The sequence below is a fragment of the Vanessa tameamea genome, chromosome 10 (genome assembly GCF_037043105.1).
Source record: "Vanessa tameamea isolate UH-Manoa-2023 chromosome 10, ilVanTame1 primary haplotype, whole genome shotgun sequence".
NCBI lineage: Eukaryota > Metazoa > Arthropoda > Insecta > Lepidoptera > Nymphalidae > Vanessa > Vanessa tameamea.
In genome coordinates, this window is record NC_087318.1 from 1,601,078 (window position 1) to 1,616,581 (window position 15,504).

At 31.6% G+C, this 15,504-nt stretch overlaps 1 protein-coding gene across 1 annotated transcript; it reads right to left on the reverse strand.

Annotated features, from left to right (window-relative positions):
- Positions 1-5,489: 5,489 nt before the first annotated feature.
- Positions 5,490-9,939, reverse strand: LOC113395954 (uncharacterized). The gene is made up of 3 exons (XM_026633702.2): positions 9,578-9,939; positions 8,662-8,795; positions 5,490-5,808 (listed from the first exon to the last, which is right to left on the reverse strand). Exons 1-3 carry the CDS (start codon positions 9,750-9,752, stop codon positions 5,662-5,664), a joined length of 456 nt encoding a protein of 151 aa, XP_026489487.2. The 5' UTR covers positions 9,753-9,939; the 3' UTR covers positions 5,490-5,661.
- Between the last annotated feature and the right edge of the window lie 5,565 nt (positions 9,940-15,504).

A 15,504-nucleotide genomic window follows, 5' to 3' on the forward strand; every position in this document is an offset into this window, starting at 1 on the left:
TATAAAGACGATTTCAGGAGTAATTGAAGACGATTTAATTATACCAATAACGCTTGCGGTCTAAATTCAAAATGTTTTGTTTATCGAATATTAATACAATAGATACTAGAGGATTTTGTGCCCTACCCGGGTAGCACTCATCGATCATATATATACTCTATCCCAAAGTACCAATGCTTAGTATTGTTATATTACGGTTGGAAAATTGAGTGAGCCAGTGTAACAACAAGGGTTATAACTATATCTTTACATGGTTAGGGGTACATTGATGTAATAAATTGTTAATATTTCTACAGCGCCTATGTTTGCGGTTGTATTTAACATCAGGTGGACCATTTGCCAGTCTGCCTACCTACCTGATTCTAAATCCTAAAAATATTTATTTCACTCTCCATTTATACTCAAAAGTCAAATAATTTGCGAATAAAATTCACTTTCCATTGTTTTGATGGTTGTTATTCTCAAAATAATAAACTAAATGACAGTAACTAAATCCAAAAATTAACTAAATGACAGTAACAATAAAAGCAGCTAGAAAATAATTATTTACAGGTAGGAGGAGCTTTTGTGCGGGATATTCCGTCTGGTTATGTGCCACCCACCCACTCAGCAGTCCTTTGTTGCTGTGTTCCGGTTGGTAAGGTGAAGTTTTCATTTTGACTTTGATTTAAAAAAAGTGTCTGTACTCGTTCCTCGAAGCGGTTACGCTTTTAAGGCCATTAAGGCGAACATAATTTCGTAAGTCGCTGAGAGCTGCTGCCCTTAATACATGCAACACAAAAACAAACAGTACAGTTAACAAAAAAAAACATTATAATAACAGTTTTAAATATTTATTTTTTATGATATAGGTAGGCGAACGAACAAATTGACCACCTGATGGTAAGTAGTCACTGCCCATGTGCCTGTCACTCACCCTTCAAACCGGAACACAATACAGAGTGAGTACTCTGTACGGGAGTCTGTTTGGCGGTAGAATATCTGATGAGTGGGTGCCACCTACCCAGACGGGCTTGCACAAATGTCAAATAAAATAATTGAACACCAGTATTAATTTAAAATTGTGAATCTTTATGACTATGTACAATAGCAACAATACGTGAATCTTATCAACAGATGTTTATTTGGTATATTGAATATTTGTAAACAAACACACAATCAACACTAAACATGTTGAGTTTCTTTCGTCAGTTCTTTTCAGATCAGGATATTTTCTTTACCTAAACGATGGTAGTGTTTCATTTCACAATGAAATTCGTTTTGATTTTATTTGTAAAATGATTCCGGATTTGAACCCAGACAAGCACCAAATGTTTATGTACTAAATTTTGTGTTCATTTATGTTAATTTACATGTAATCTGCGTTGAAGTAAAATGTAGTAGGGAAATATTCGTTTGGATTGAAAATTTACCACATGTGTATGGTTTTTAACATTAAGTACGTTATAGTTAAAAAGGGTCCCCAGAATTACCTGCTGCTCCATATTATACGGGACCCTAGGATCCATAATCCAGCTCGCACTTGAATACATTATAATACATTTCAGATATACACGTCTATTATATAATTTATGAAAAAGGATTCTTAAAGTGACTAATATATACATTAAGTTTACAACTTAACTCGTTCCGAATTACATCAAACCAGTCAACTGCAAGAGTTGGGGAAGTGAGAACGTGCCTGATTTCGATCTTCATAAGAATTAGGATTTTTTATCATCCATAGACTTAGTAAGTACAGAAATATACACTATTTGAGTATCTACTGACTTTCTTGTGTGTTCTCGCTCGAATCTACATTCGAAACTGTAGTGCGATTCTGTAAAAAAGGTTCAAATATGAACTCACTTCGACACGACTCTGAATTCGAAAAAAAAAAATTATCCCGTAACAATATGTCCTATCGTGTGAAGTGAAAACTGTGAAGTGAGGTGATAGTACAACCGCTCTTGTTGCCGTTTTTTATTTTATTTTAATTTAATTCTGTATTTTATGAGAAGCCTTTTGACAGTAAGAATTCGAGTCATGAAAATATTTTGATTATTTATTTTGTGGCAAATTAAATCTTGATTCGCCTTCCACCGTAAGTGTCATGTACTATGTACCCCGGAAACCTCTCTAGCATGGAGGCCCACATAGATGGGCAACCGTCGGGGCATCACGGTAGCTAGCGATCCCGCGATGCCAATCGAAGAGACGGAGCGGGTACCGCTGGTTTTTTAAGCAGGCATGAGTTCCATATAAGCCTTATTTCATGTCAAGAAAAAACCCTTCTAGGTAGGTAGCCACCCATTCACCAAATATCCTACTGGCAAACAGCAATACTGGTATTGTATTGTTAAGTTTCGGTTTGATGGCAGTATTAGTCAGTGTAAATACAAGTAAAAAAAATGAAAAAACTACAAGTAAAACATAATATCTTAGTTCTCAAGGTCGGTGGCGCATTGATTATACGAGGAATGACTAATAGCTCTGACAGTGCCAATGTCTGTTTGCAATGGTAACAGCTTACTTTCAGGTGATTCATTCTGCCTCCGCTATCTGATCTATCCGATCTGCCTATCTAAAAACTAAAAGGAACTTTTTGAATATACATAGTTATTTTATCGTCATAGTTATTCTCTTTATTACACAAGGTCGTGTCTTTGAAAATCTATTTGCTTTTAAATTAGTATGTTTTGTCGATAAATACATTGGATTAATAAATTAATTAAATATAATTACCGAAAAAATAATATACCCAATGTAATTCAATTTTTGGAAAAGAATATTCAATCTCAATTAAATCTCTTTGAATAGTTCTATATATATATGTATAATTCGACAGTACACTAGAAGACTATGTTAGAGTGGGGTCTATGTCGGACAGCCCCAACGCCCGGGGCTTGAAAGATAAGTCGTCGCCCTGGGGTCGAGGACGCGGCCCAATCTTGTAAAATGTCAATACAAAGTATCTAATTAACATCTCGCGCTCGCTCTCTGTAAATCGTAACAAAGTATCAACGATACACGCTTACTTAGTGTGGATGCCACAGGAAATACATTGATGATGTCGTTTCAACAAACAGCCCAGCTATTGTATCGAGTGTGATTTATACTTTGCTGTAGATTAAAAATATATATCCATTGAAAATGTATATTTTTCCAACCAATCTGATTTAAGATTATTTTGGAATTGAGAGCTAGATACCAAGTTTAGACTTGACCGTTGGTGAGTAGAATTTAGTTACCCCTATCGTAACCTTAATCTTATCTTACACCTGCTACCTGAGCTTCTCTGAACCCCTGTATGCAAAAATTCACGATGATCGGTTGAGTGGTTAAGACTTTAAAGCGTAACAAACAAAGAGACAACCAATATTCAGTGTCGTACATAAAATTAGTTAGGATCATGTTGTTTCATATTTCACAAATACGCATTGAGTTTTTGTAAAATTATTTGTAATTTCAGTAGTTTTATAATAATTCTCCAACCAATCTATTTTTTCAATAATTTTCAATCATCTCATCATCTATTACTTGTGACAGATCAATCTTTTAAAAAAAAAAAGAAATATGTATATGTATTTATGCCAGTGTTAAATAGTGTGCAAAATAAAATAGTATTAATTAAAGTTTAACAAATTATTAAACAACTAATTACAACAATAATTTTATAAGTAAATAGTTTCGATTACAATAATTGTATATAATAATGTGACATAATTAATTATGACATCCTATGACGTAACGCCGTATTGGAGGCTAGGGTTACTCGCTAACATATTTTTATATAAAATGCTTAGGTTATTTGTATGTCTAATTAGAGTACCGCACTATAAAATAACTGAAATAAACGGACCAACTTCGGTATTCAAATGTGCGTGAAAGCTATACTTCTATAATACAAGTGTGCGTGCACTTGGTGGTCAAGAGTTTACCACATTTTTTTTCGACGCGTCACTAAATTATCTAAGATAAATTGTTCGTGTATTGACCGTTGTGTTTATTGCCTCAACATTCAGAATCAACAGTTTTTGCGAATTCAGTTGAGACAATATTTATTTAATTCCTAGCGTCTGCTGATTCAGATTTTAAAAACTTAATTGCAATTCGCAATTGTTTTCGTCTTTGCTTTAGTATTTATGTTTAATGAAAGAACGGTTCCGGATTATTTTTTTATTGTGGCGTATTCCTGGATTAGGCGCAAATTATTCTGCCAATTTCACGTAAGAGGTTTGATATAATTAGAAATAACAAAACAGAATAAATATCTAAATGAACATGTAAACAATGTTGTTATTTAATATAATTTAACTATTTCAACTTAATGCCGGAATAATAATTTTTCAATAATAGTTTATTCAACAGGATTTTTTACGAATTTCGAAACCGAAACCAATTTCATTTTAAGCTGCCAGTCGCTCTGGCGCAATCTACATTTGGCGCCAAAACTATGAAATCTTTTTTGAATTAAATTTTTAATGTCGAGTAGTATATTTGTTTACTTAGAATATGAGTTTGTCGATAACAATGTACTTTATTGTTACAACACTTACAACACAACACAACAAAGAACAACATAGTAGATTCGCACGTTTTTCCTTTGTTTTTTTTTATACGTTCTCTAACCGGCCAACAGCTTTTTTCCACTCTCTAAAATTAAGTAATTGTTAAATCGTACCAATTTAATAAATTGCAATCAAAAATCCTCTTAATTTTTCTGCACATCTACGGCTGAAGCTCTTCAAATCGAGACCATAACCTATTTTTTATGTGCTATCTTCCCATAATCACCGGGACAAAAATCCGCTTACGCTATTAATATATAATATTAAATGAATTTCACAATGAATAACATGAGATTTTCGGTTATAGACCAATTTCCATATTTGGAATTTCGAAAATTAATAACTTCCATACAAAATAGAATACCCTATTTAGCCCCTATGGGTTGGGATTTCAAAAGCATCGCATCGTCTACCTTTAACGCATAAAGAGATGCCTTAAGAGCGATTTCCAAAATCAAATTCAAAAAAGGCAAATTTTTATACATGAAGTATCTCATCAGGTACATCAACTATTTTACCATCTTACGTAAAATATTTAAAAAATATATACATATAACCGCTATCTTCTACACGAGCCTAAACAGTGATTTTCATAATACCAACATTTAAAAAATTACAAAATTTTCATCCTAAGTTTCATCTTAGGTGACGTAGATTAAAAAAAAACCTTGAATATTTCACTTTAACTCATTCACATAAGCCTAAATAGTCGGTATTTAGGGTTATGTGAATGAGTTAAATTCATATTTCATAACAGAAACGACGAATTACCTTACGAAATTTCATCCCCCAATTAACCCCCTTAGGATAATCACTTTGGAAAATCCTTTTATGCTTCGTCTCCTGCCACCAGTGTAGGCCGTGCTTTGTATGTCAGCCATTTTAATATTATTTAAGAAAAAAAAATCACAGACATATTATTTTCATGGTTACGTTTATTTTAAAGGTTTGTCTTTTCTCGATTTCCTTATTGTTTATTATCGTATGTATCATTTATTTAATATTCGTATTGTTTCAATGAATCTCTGATTTGATAATTTGTTCAATATAAATTATCTTTGTATTTATATCGCAAGACTAAGTAGCCTTCTCTACGCGAGTCATTCAGAAATTATTTATAAATCTTCACTTCGAAATGACTTCTTTGGGTAACACTCAAAGTAACTTCATCGCCCGCGCATGCGCCTGATACTCGACGTACAGTATTTTCTTCCGTTTCTATCGTAATACAACGCATATCGTTAACAGAAAATCCAATCTGAAAACAAATTATTAATTAGTTTTATTATCCATAATAGGCTCCGATCGCGGCTTCACAGACATTTGAGTTGACGGGGGCGCCCCCTTAAACGCTTTGGGTAAACTTTGTGACACCTGTTCTCTGTATTCAAAATTTCATTGTAATGGATGGACAAAGCCACTTTATAATGTTAGTTAGGATGCCGTGTGATTTCTCTAGAGTTTTTTATAAGTAATACGTAGGCCATCTGGTGTTAAGTGATCGATTGCACCTATAGAAATTAGCGCTGTCAGTGATATTAACCATTCCTTACATCGCCAATGTGACACCGCCCTTGGGAACTCAAATGTTATGTCCCTTGTATCTATAGTAACACTGGCTTGGTTACCCTTCAAACCGGAACACAAAGATACTAAGTATTTATGTTTGGCGGCAGAATACCTGATGAGTAGATGTTACCTACCCAAATAGGCTTGCATAAAGCCCTACCACCAATTGAATAGAGTGACTAGTACTATTCTATCTCAATCTGTGTTTCGCTATAACCAACGAAAAGAATATTTTTGGATCGTCTTTGTCAATTGAACACGTAAGCGACACATCCGCCTCTAAAGTGGCAGAAAACTGATTTGTCAGCAAAAGCATTCCCGCTAACGAACGACGTCATAAAGGTTTTTTGTAAAATTCTGCCAAATTCGTTTTTCACTTCACAACTGTGACGATAACGAGTACATTTCAAAACGGAGATAGGGGCAGATTAATGAAAATACTTACTTCTTACTTCACAATATTAATATTAGCTAGAAAATAATACATTAAAAAAGGAATAACTTTTTTGATTTGGAATATATTCACATAACTTATGCGCAATGGAACTATACTCTATTCCAATGGGAATAGGAGAAAAGATAAATAAACAACTTTGACCTTGAATTGACATGACATTTTAGTTACACTAGTGAGGAGAAAATTATTGAGTGAATGGGTAAAGAATGCCAAGGAACGATATATTTTATTGGTTTTACGTAATTTTTTAAATAAATTGCAAGAAAGGTACATATTAAAATTTTTAGATAGCAGCATTTTTAGGCTTAAATAAAAATTAGGTCGTTAGTTTTGGATTTGGATCGTGGTATTTCGCAAATAGCTTATAAGTAGTTATTTTCAGTGATGTCATAGAAACACACTCACAATTTAATTTATATGAATAGATTTTTATTTCATCATTAATAAAAAGAAACATTGTATGTTTTAATAATGAAGTGGCATTTTCAAGACATATGACGTATTATATAAAACTAAGGTTTTAAATAAATAAAATTTTATATATCTTTCAAAGAAACTCCTATTTTATCTTACATCTAAAACGACTTTGACCTTGAAATACATTTCTTAGCGTTACATTTTTTGAAAAAAAAAATACAAAATGTAATTAAAAATAACATCTTATCTCAATCTTCAAACCGAAAAAGTAATGTTCTATCAGTGTAGGCCGTGTTGATGACAAATCAAGTCAGTAGGCAAAAGCAAAAGGTCGTAAATACTAAATCGGTTACAATTACAGTTCGCTTAAACAAAGCCAGGTCGTAAGAAAAAAACTTTTGATAATTCCGATTAATATCTTACATTTGTATTATTTTCAAAACTATAAATTAAGTGTAAAAGGATCTAAGTTTATTTCTCCAATTAAAGTCAAAAATTAAATTAAATTATGTGACTATGGCCAGTTATAACTTATGAATTTGAAATAGTGTATATATTACATAGTATTAAATAAATACATCATAATATAATATCTTGGCTAATTAACCTTACAAGTGTTGCTTTGCATAAAACTGATCTATATTTTAAGATTTTTTATTTCTATAAAATGAATTAATTCTTTTAATTTTTTTGTCTAAACCTTACTACATATATAAAATAACAACATTTTTATCGAACAATATGTAACTTTCTATATTATATATTATATTTCTATATTATATTATAATCCATATTATAACCAATTAAATAATTATATATTTAAAAAAAAATCTAAACTGTATGTTAAAACTAAAATAATATATTTTTTATCTATATAAATTTATTCATTCTCCATTCGTTTAGCGAACATCCTTAGTGAAGCCTCCATTTTAATTGTTCGTTCATCGAAAAATGGCGTTTTGAATGTCGGCGAAAATGTTTTCGTTACTTTGGAAGTCAAATTAAAGTGGATTTACGTAGTTAAGTGAAATATTGTTGTACTAAAAATTAAGATATATTAATCAAGAACTGTTTGTAGTAAATCATAAAGCGGACTTCTCAACAAAACTCTCGTGATATTGAAAAGTACGGTTTGTTTTGGTTCTTTCCTATTCCCATTGGAACAGAGTATACAATGTTCGTAATTCCTTATTTTGATTCAAGAACGACATACGAGAACTTATACATATAACCTGTACAAGTTAGCTTGTCAAAAATGACACACGTAAATTTTCATCGACATAACTTCGCAATGAAGAACATATTATTTTCTTAATTTAATGATTTTAAAAATTGTAAAAAATATTTAAAAAAATACATATAATACAAAAGTTCCTAAAGATTCAAGCGGTATCCGAAAATTTTAAAACTTTTTCTATTATATATTATTGCTTCAAGGTAAAATTTAAATAGAAACACTGAAAATAAAAGACGCTTGTACAATGTTACATCGGTCGGACGGTACGGACGCAAATAACAGGCAGTAACTGCTACAAATATCGATTACAAAAACCCTTATCCTTATATTAAGATCAAGCTAACTTGAACAGGGTATAGGTGACTTTAAAGCCTACCATTGTGTTCGATAAAGTTAAATTAAATGATTAAATAATGATTAAATTTTCATACCTGTAATTCTAATCCAAAATTTTCACTATAATTCGTGTCCAAGTCTAAATTGTCGCTGAATAACAGCTTAGATTCGTCTATATCTGTACAATTGCCGCATTCCCATACGCCATTTGATAATTGGGGCTGTTCCTCTGAAATATAATATCCATAACCTATCATTTTGGACTACATTTAGTACTAGCAATTTTGTGCGCGGTTGTCTAGAATAGATTACTGCGCCAATGATAGTTTGAATGTTTTTGTTTTTTTTATTTATATTTACAGTATTTAAGTTTTCCTGTGTTAAATTTGTTCCTGATTAATGTTGTTCCTGAATTAAATTATTATTATTTTACAATCAGTAGTCAGGAAGTGTAGTGAATATTCAACTGAGCTATTGAGCTATCAGCTTGTGGAAAGTTTGGATACGCAACTGGTAGAATTTCAACGGGTACGCGCAGGTTTCAACTATTAATTTATAATAAATATACAAGTTTGTATTGCAACGGCATTGTATAGCATTCATAATAATTTTTACGACAAAAATATGACAATGACAATATATTTAATGCTGTTTTCCCAGAAGATGTTTTCTTTATCCGCCGATCACGGAATGATGAAATTGTAAACCCAAAATAAGAACATGAAAATTCAGTGGTTACAAAAAAAAAAAAATTAAGTACGTCGTTTTGGAATCCAACTTGGAAGCTGAATGGTTCACCTAATTAGGGCACGATTACTCTCATTGCTTACTAAATCTCCTTTTTTTTATATTTTCTTTCCTTTTTTGTTGTGTTCTTTTTTTGTAGATTGAGTAGTATGATCATTTTTTTTTTTTTAATACTTTTTATAATTGTACCTTGTCCTAAATAAACATTTCGTTCATTCTTTTATAACCACTGGGACATATTATTATAAATCAAATTTATATTACCTTGAACTTCATTTTTAATTTGATATTTTTCATCATATTCAATATTCGTATCGTAATCACCGTTAAGTAAATCATCAAAAATTTTATCTATTTCAACATCACGATCATCAAATAATAAATTTTCACCACAGATATTTACAACCACAGTACTTAGCAGAACGAATATTAAATTCATCACTTCACACAAATTATGACCACTTGGCCCTAATACATTAGAACAGCTACAGCTCGCACAGATTATATCATTCAAAACAATAACATTATTTATGCTGGGTTATCAAGTTCAAAGACGGCAATACGGAAACCATAAAAATTATTGCGCGAATATCTTAATTTTTATTAGTATTCAATACTATTTCTCGAATGGAACGGTTATATAATGAGTCGTCTTGTATGTTAACTATCGTGACTGACCTCTTAGCGTTGATAATAGTTTATGCATATTATATTAATAATATATATTGTATATGTATATACACGACTTTTATCAAATGATCAAAATGTATACGAAAGCAGGACCGTATTTGCCCTAAATCGTGATGGACCTGTTTTATATTATTGTACTTTACAAGGTATTTTATTAAAATGTCCAAAACTGGTGTTACCATATCTTGGATAGTTTTACTACCTGGGAGTGGTTTTACTCTTATTTTTGTAAATTGAAAGGCTATTATATTAGGTTGCCTATTTGATTAATATTATATCGCACAAGACTCGAAATTTACCAAAAATATAAAATGGAAATTATACGAAAGGAAAAATAAGTAAACAATAATAAAAATAAACAAATGAACTCAAATCAACTTTTTACATTATATTTATCTAAATTATATTTTGTACATTTTGAAGAACTAAATATATATACGAATATTATAAATGCAAAAGTAACTCTGTCTGTTTGTATGTTACGCTTTCTGGTCAAACTTCTAATTTTTTAATTGCCGAATTCGATGAAATTTGTCATGAAATCAAAATTAAAATATACTTTATTCAAGTAGGGTTTTACAAGCACTTTTGAATCGTCATTTAACAAACTATATTAAGTGAAGCTACCACCGGTTCGGAATGCAGATTCTACCGAGAAGAACCGGTAACTCAGTAGTTACTCTTTTTCAACATTTAAAAATACAAAGAAATATTAGTTATATATAATTATATACCTACATATGTATATAATATATCCTGCCTGGAAGTCAACAAGTATTAGCTCCACGCTTTTTTATCATCTATATAATCTTGTATCGAATAATATACCTACTTTACCAATGTATTTTTTACAAATGATTTGAATTTATGAATCGGTATAGTTAAAATATCTGCGTATTTTTTTATAGAAATGCGTACCTTACCCCAAGAAGGATTTATTGACTTTGCGGAGTCGGAAACTTGGCGTTATAAGCATATCTTTCCGTCTCGTGCACATTGAATGTCACTGATTCTATCAAAGTGATCAATGTTACTGTGAATATACATAATATTGTTGTAAATATAAAGTGACGCAACAGTGGGTACACCTACTCTGTTAAAAACATCCCAAAGGGAGCTAAGCAAGAACCACAAGGAAAGACAAAAGCTATTTTTATAGATCAACCCCTAAAATACGAGGTATGCCGCGGGCAATAGCTAGTTACAAATAAATTAGAAGCACTTGCAAATTAGTATTTGTCCAATATAAAATAAATTCACAAAATATTCACCTCTATCAAAACCAAACAATCAAAACCACAGACCGCACCAAATGTAAATTCATTTAACGCCGTCGTAACCACGATGTTTGTTGCAGATAGTCACTCTGTTTGTCTGTATTAATTTTTTAAATAATAATGTCTTTGTATGGAACATCCAATTATGTTTACTCCGCAAAATACCGCGCCTGATCTTTTTTAAATATTTTAATTACACATAATTGCTATTTAAAATAGTAAGGAGATTTTGTTTTTATTTATTAATATAATTTATTTTTTTAAGTTCACTAACAATTGTGTACAAAATATATGGAAATAAATTTTGCATACACTAGTATGACTTAAAAAAAGGTCGGTGAGTGTGAGACATTCTTATTATGCGTAATTAAAAATAGTTTTTAATTGCATGCAAATAATAAATAACAATAAAATAATAATTATTATAATAATAAATATAATTTCTTTCACAACTATTTGTAATACTCACATATTTAAACATTCGCGTTTTGAATTTGTACAAACTTGGTAAATTAAGATATTGTGTGATTTGATCAAATGGTGGTCAAGCCATTGGCCTACGACCTGATCCTATTTCGTTGAATCAAAATTGCCGTCCCATCGCATTTTGATTATAAGAGCGCGGTAATAAATACAAAGTGCACAGTGTAAAAAAGAGTATTTGTGCACACACAACTGTATAAATTATCAGGTACAGTTGTTTAGGCCATGAATATATTTACCGTAGTGGGAAGCGGTCAGTTCAAAGTATTATTTCCATATTTTAATGACATTTTATTAACAATTATCAAAAAATATATATTTAATCAAATAAGTGGAATTGTTATCCTGCGAAATATTCTCCTAATGAATATTCTTAGAAAATATTGTTATCAGTGAAATCTCATCATAATGTATCTTTAGATAGATAATGATGAACACAAGTGATACAATTGAAATAAAAATATGTAGATTTTACCGAGAAGAAATCCGTCAAAAATCCCATTAGTTTTGTTATCAATCATAAACAGGTAATAATCACTTTAGATCAGATTTATGTATCTTGGATGAAAATCAATAAATATTAACCTTTTTATCATCTATATCAATCCTGCGAAGAATATTTTTTGATATTGGTAGGCCAACTGACAAATTGGCCACTTCAATTGGTCACCAACAACCAAAGGCATTGGCACCGAAAATATTAACCATCCTTCGAAATCACAATGCTTCTATATTGGGACCTAAGCGATTATGTATGTATGTACACATAAATGTATATGTATGTGTGTGCCTGTATTAACACTATTAAAACAATGTTCATTTTTATAAAAAACTGATGTATTAAACCGGGCTAATACACGAGGTGATTTATGTAATGTTCTTTCAGAGTATACGTAGTTATAGTGCGAAGATTTATTGAATTTCCTTTACAAACTTTTACGGGATTTAACGTGAGAAACGTTGAATTTAATTAAACTTAAACAAAGAATAGGTTAGGTTATTTTATGATCAATTCGTGATGAGACCATGAGTTCATTCCATTCTATCCAATTTTTTTTTTATAGCAGAGGTAGGCGGACTGGTTAATGGACTACCTGATGGTAAGTGGTTACCAATGGCCCTAGATATTGGCGCCGTAAGAAATTTTAATCATTCCTTATATAACCATTGCACCACCAACCTTGGAAACTTATGTCGCTCAGATATTACGATCTATACGAATCTATAAGACCAAAAATCAACTATTAGTTAAGATTACTCGTCAATAATTTAAAAAATATGAATGATTTAAAGCGAAAAATGATTTTAAGCAGGGCCAATGTATAAAGCCGTATTGGCCCAGCAATTAGAAGATGTGAATCGTAACCGGTGATTCCAAGGTCAGGCAAGCGTCAGTGAATTTTCATGTGGTTTCGTTTGAGGCGCGAGGATTCGCGTCAGGCGAGGGCTCCATGGCAACATGTGGTGCTCAGTTCTCTTGTTTGAACTTTATTTATTTGGTAATTATTTATTTAACAAGCTAATTGTTTTAAGTGCGGAATTCTCGCTCTACTTTGATCAAGTGTTGCCGGCGTCCATCAAGTCAAAAACTAGCGTCTCGACTAATTACAGAAGCTCAATAATAAATGAAATCTCGATACACTCTGTAGAATATAAAATCAAGGCACTTAACCCGAAACAAAGTCCTGGTGAAAGTAAAATGAGATATTGTATTTTTAGCATATAAGGTAAAGTTTTATTTTAATTATAATATTAATTAATAATTACTCGCTCGCTCTTGATCATGTTGTGAGAAAGGTTTTGAGAATGGATGTGGATGGATATAGAGGTAGGGGACGACCCAGGAAACGATGGATGGATTGTGTGAAAGACGATATGGTTAGAAAGAATGTTACTTGTGAGATGACGTCCGACAGAGGAGTATGGAAGAAGAAGACATGCTGCGCGACCCCAAGTAAAATTGGGATAAGGGCAGGAGGATGACTGAGGATGAGGAACTCGCTCATTCTTATCCTCCATATAAGTGAAGCACTATCTCTAGTTATTTTTTCAGTAACTTCCCGCTTGGACTTATAACCGCTGAATTTAATGCTATATCTACGATTCGAAATTTAAAACTTAATTTGGTTTAAAATTTCGATGATGTTGAATAATAACATCATTTCATAGATTTAATATCCCACTTCTGAAGCTGAAGACCCAGCTTCAAGTAAACAGAATAAAGTAATATTCTGCGTATAATTCGTTTACACATTATAACTATAAAATTATGTCAAGTTTAATATAAATATAAATTTAGAAACAAATAAATTTCATGTTTCGTCAATCATATTTCTCTAAAACGTTTCTTTAATGTTAAGTCTTCCTAGTAACATTCGCATTTCTTTAATTTTATATCAATAACTTATTTGCCCGCTCAAGAGGGCGTGCATGTGATTTGTATATTTTTTGAGATAAAAACATACCAATGTGCTATACTGTAAACTATCTCTATGCCAAATTCCAATTAGATCCGGTAAACCGTTTTGCGTGATTGAGTAACATTCTCTCAAACGCTCGGCGCGGCCGCTCTCAACTGATAATAGTCAACGTCATGTGATGATAAGACGAGACTTCTGGATAGGACTTTCCTATCAGTTTATAGTAACTTACAAACTATGGGTTGTTTGAGAATTTATAAACAGTATTATTTAAGTTCAATTTATATTTGAGATGTTTGTGGATAATAGAAAAACACGTTCAATTGCATGTTAGTTTATTGCTAAGAATGATGTTGCCCATAGCAACCCGAGTAACAATAAATACCCCTGATTATGTTTTATTTTATAGCTATTATACCAACGATACAGTAAAACAATGTAACATCAAGAGCCGAGATGGTCTAGTGGTTAGAACACGTACATGTTAACCGATGATTGCGGGGTCAAACCCAGGCAAGCACCACTGAATTTTCACGTGCTTTATTTGTGTTTATAATTCATCTCGCGTTCGGCGGTGAAGGAAAACATCGTGAAGAAACCTGCATGTGTCTAATTTCAAAGAAATTATGCCACATGTGAATCCACCAACCCCCATTGGAGCAGAATAGTGGAATATGCTGCTTATAATAAAACAATAAATGACAAGATAAATATATGTAAACATGACAAACAAAATGAAAGGAAGTATGACACAAGAGGAACTAATAAGGAAAAAGAAATATGGTACAAAAATAGTAAAAATAACTGACTAGTCACAAAGGAAACAGGAAAGACAATTGTCATAAACAAACGACGCAGTTAGGTTTAAGGAGGACTATGAAACGAACACAAATCAATAATTACGGTTATACATAAATTCAATCGTAAAAGAATCATGACGTCACAATAGAGCCCCTATATTATATAAAACAATACATATATAATGAATAGAATACTTCTACCGGTGATAGCCATGAGTGGTCCGACCACTGCCTATTCGGTAGCTGGGTTTCATGCAAGCCATAGAGTAAGTAAACGTAAGTATTAATGTATTATTTATTTTAGCTCCAAACAGCAATATATAGTATTGCCATGTTTCAGCTTGAAAGTTTGAGTGCACCATGTTTAATTAGCCTTATCCTTATCTATTATCCCTCGTAATCAAAATTTTCCGACAAAATTTTCTCGAATTGTGACCGATGTTTTTACTCTATGGTACTGATCTCTTGAAAGTTATGTTTCTTATATCGTTCATTGTTCACGTATATAATATGTAAATTAT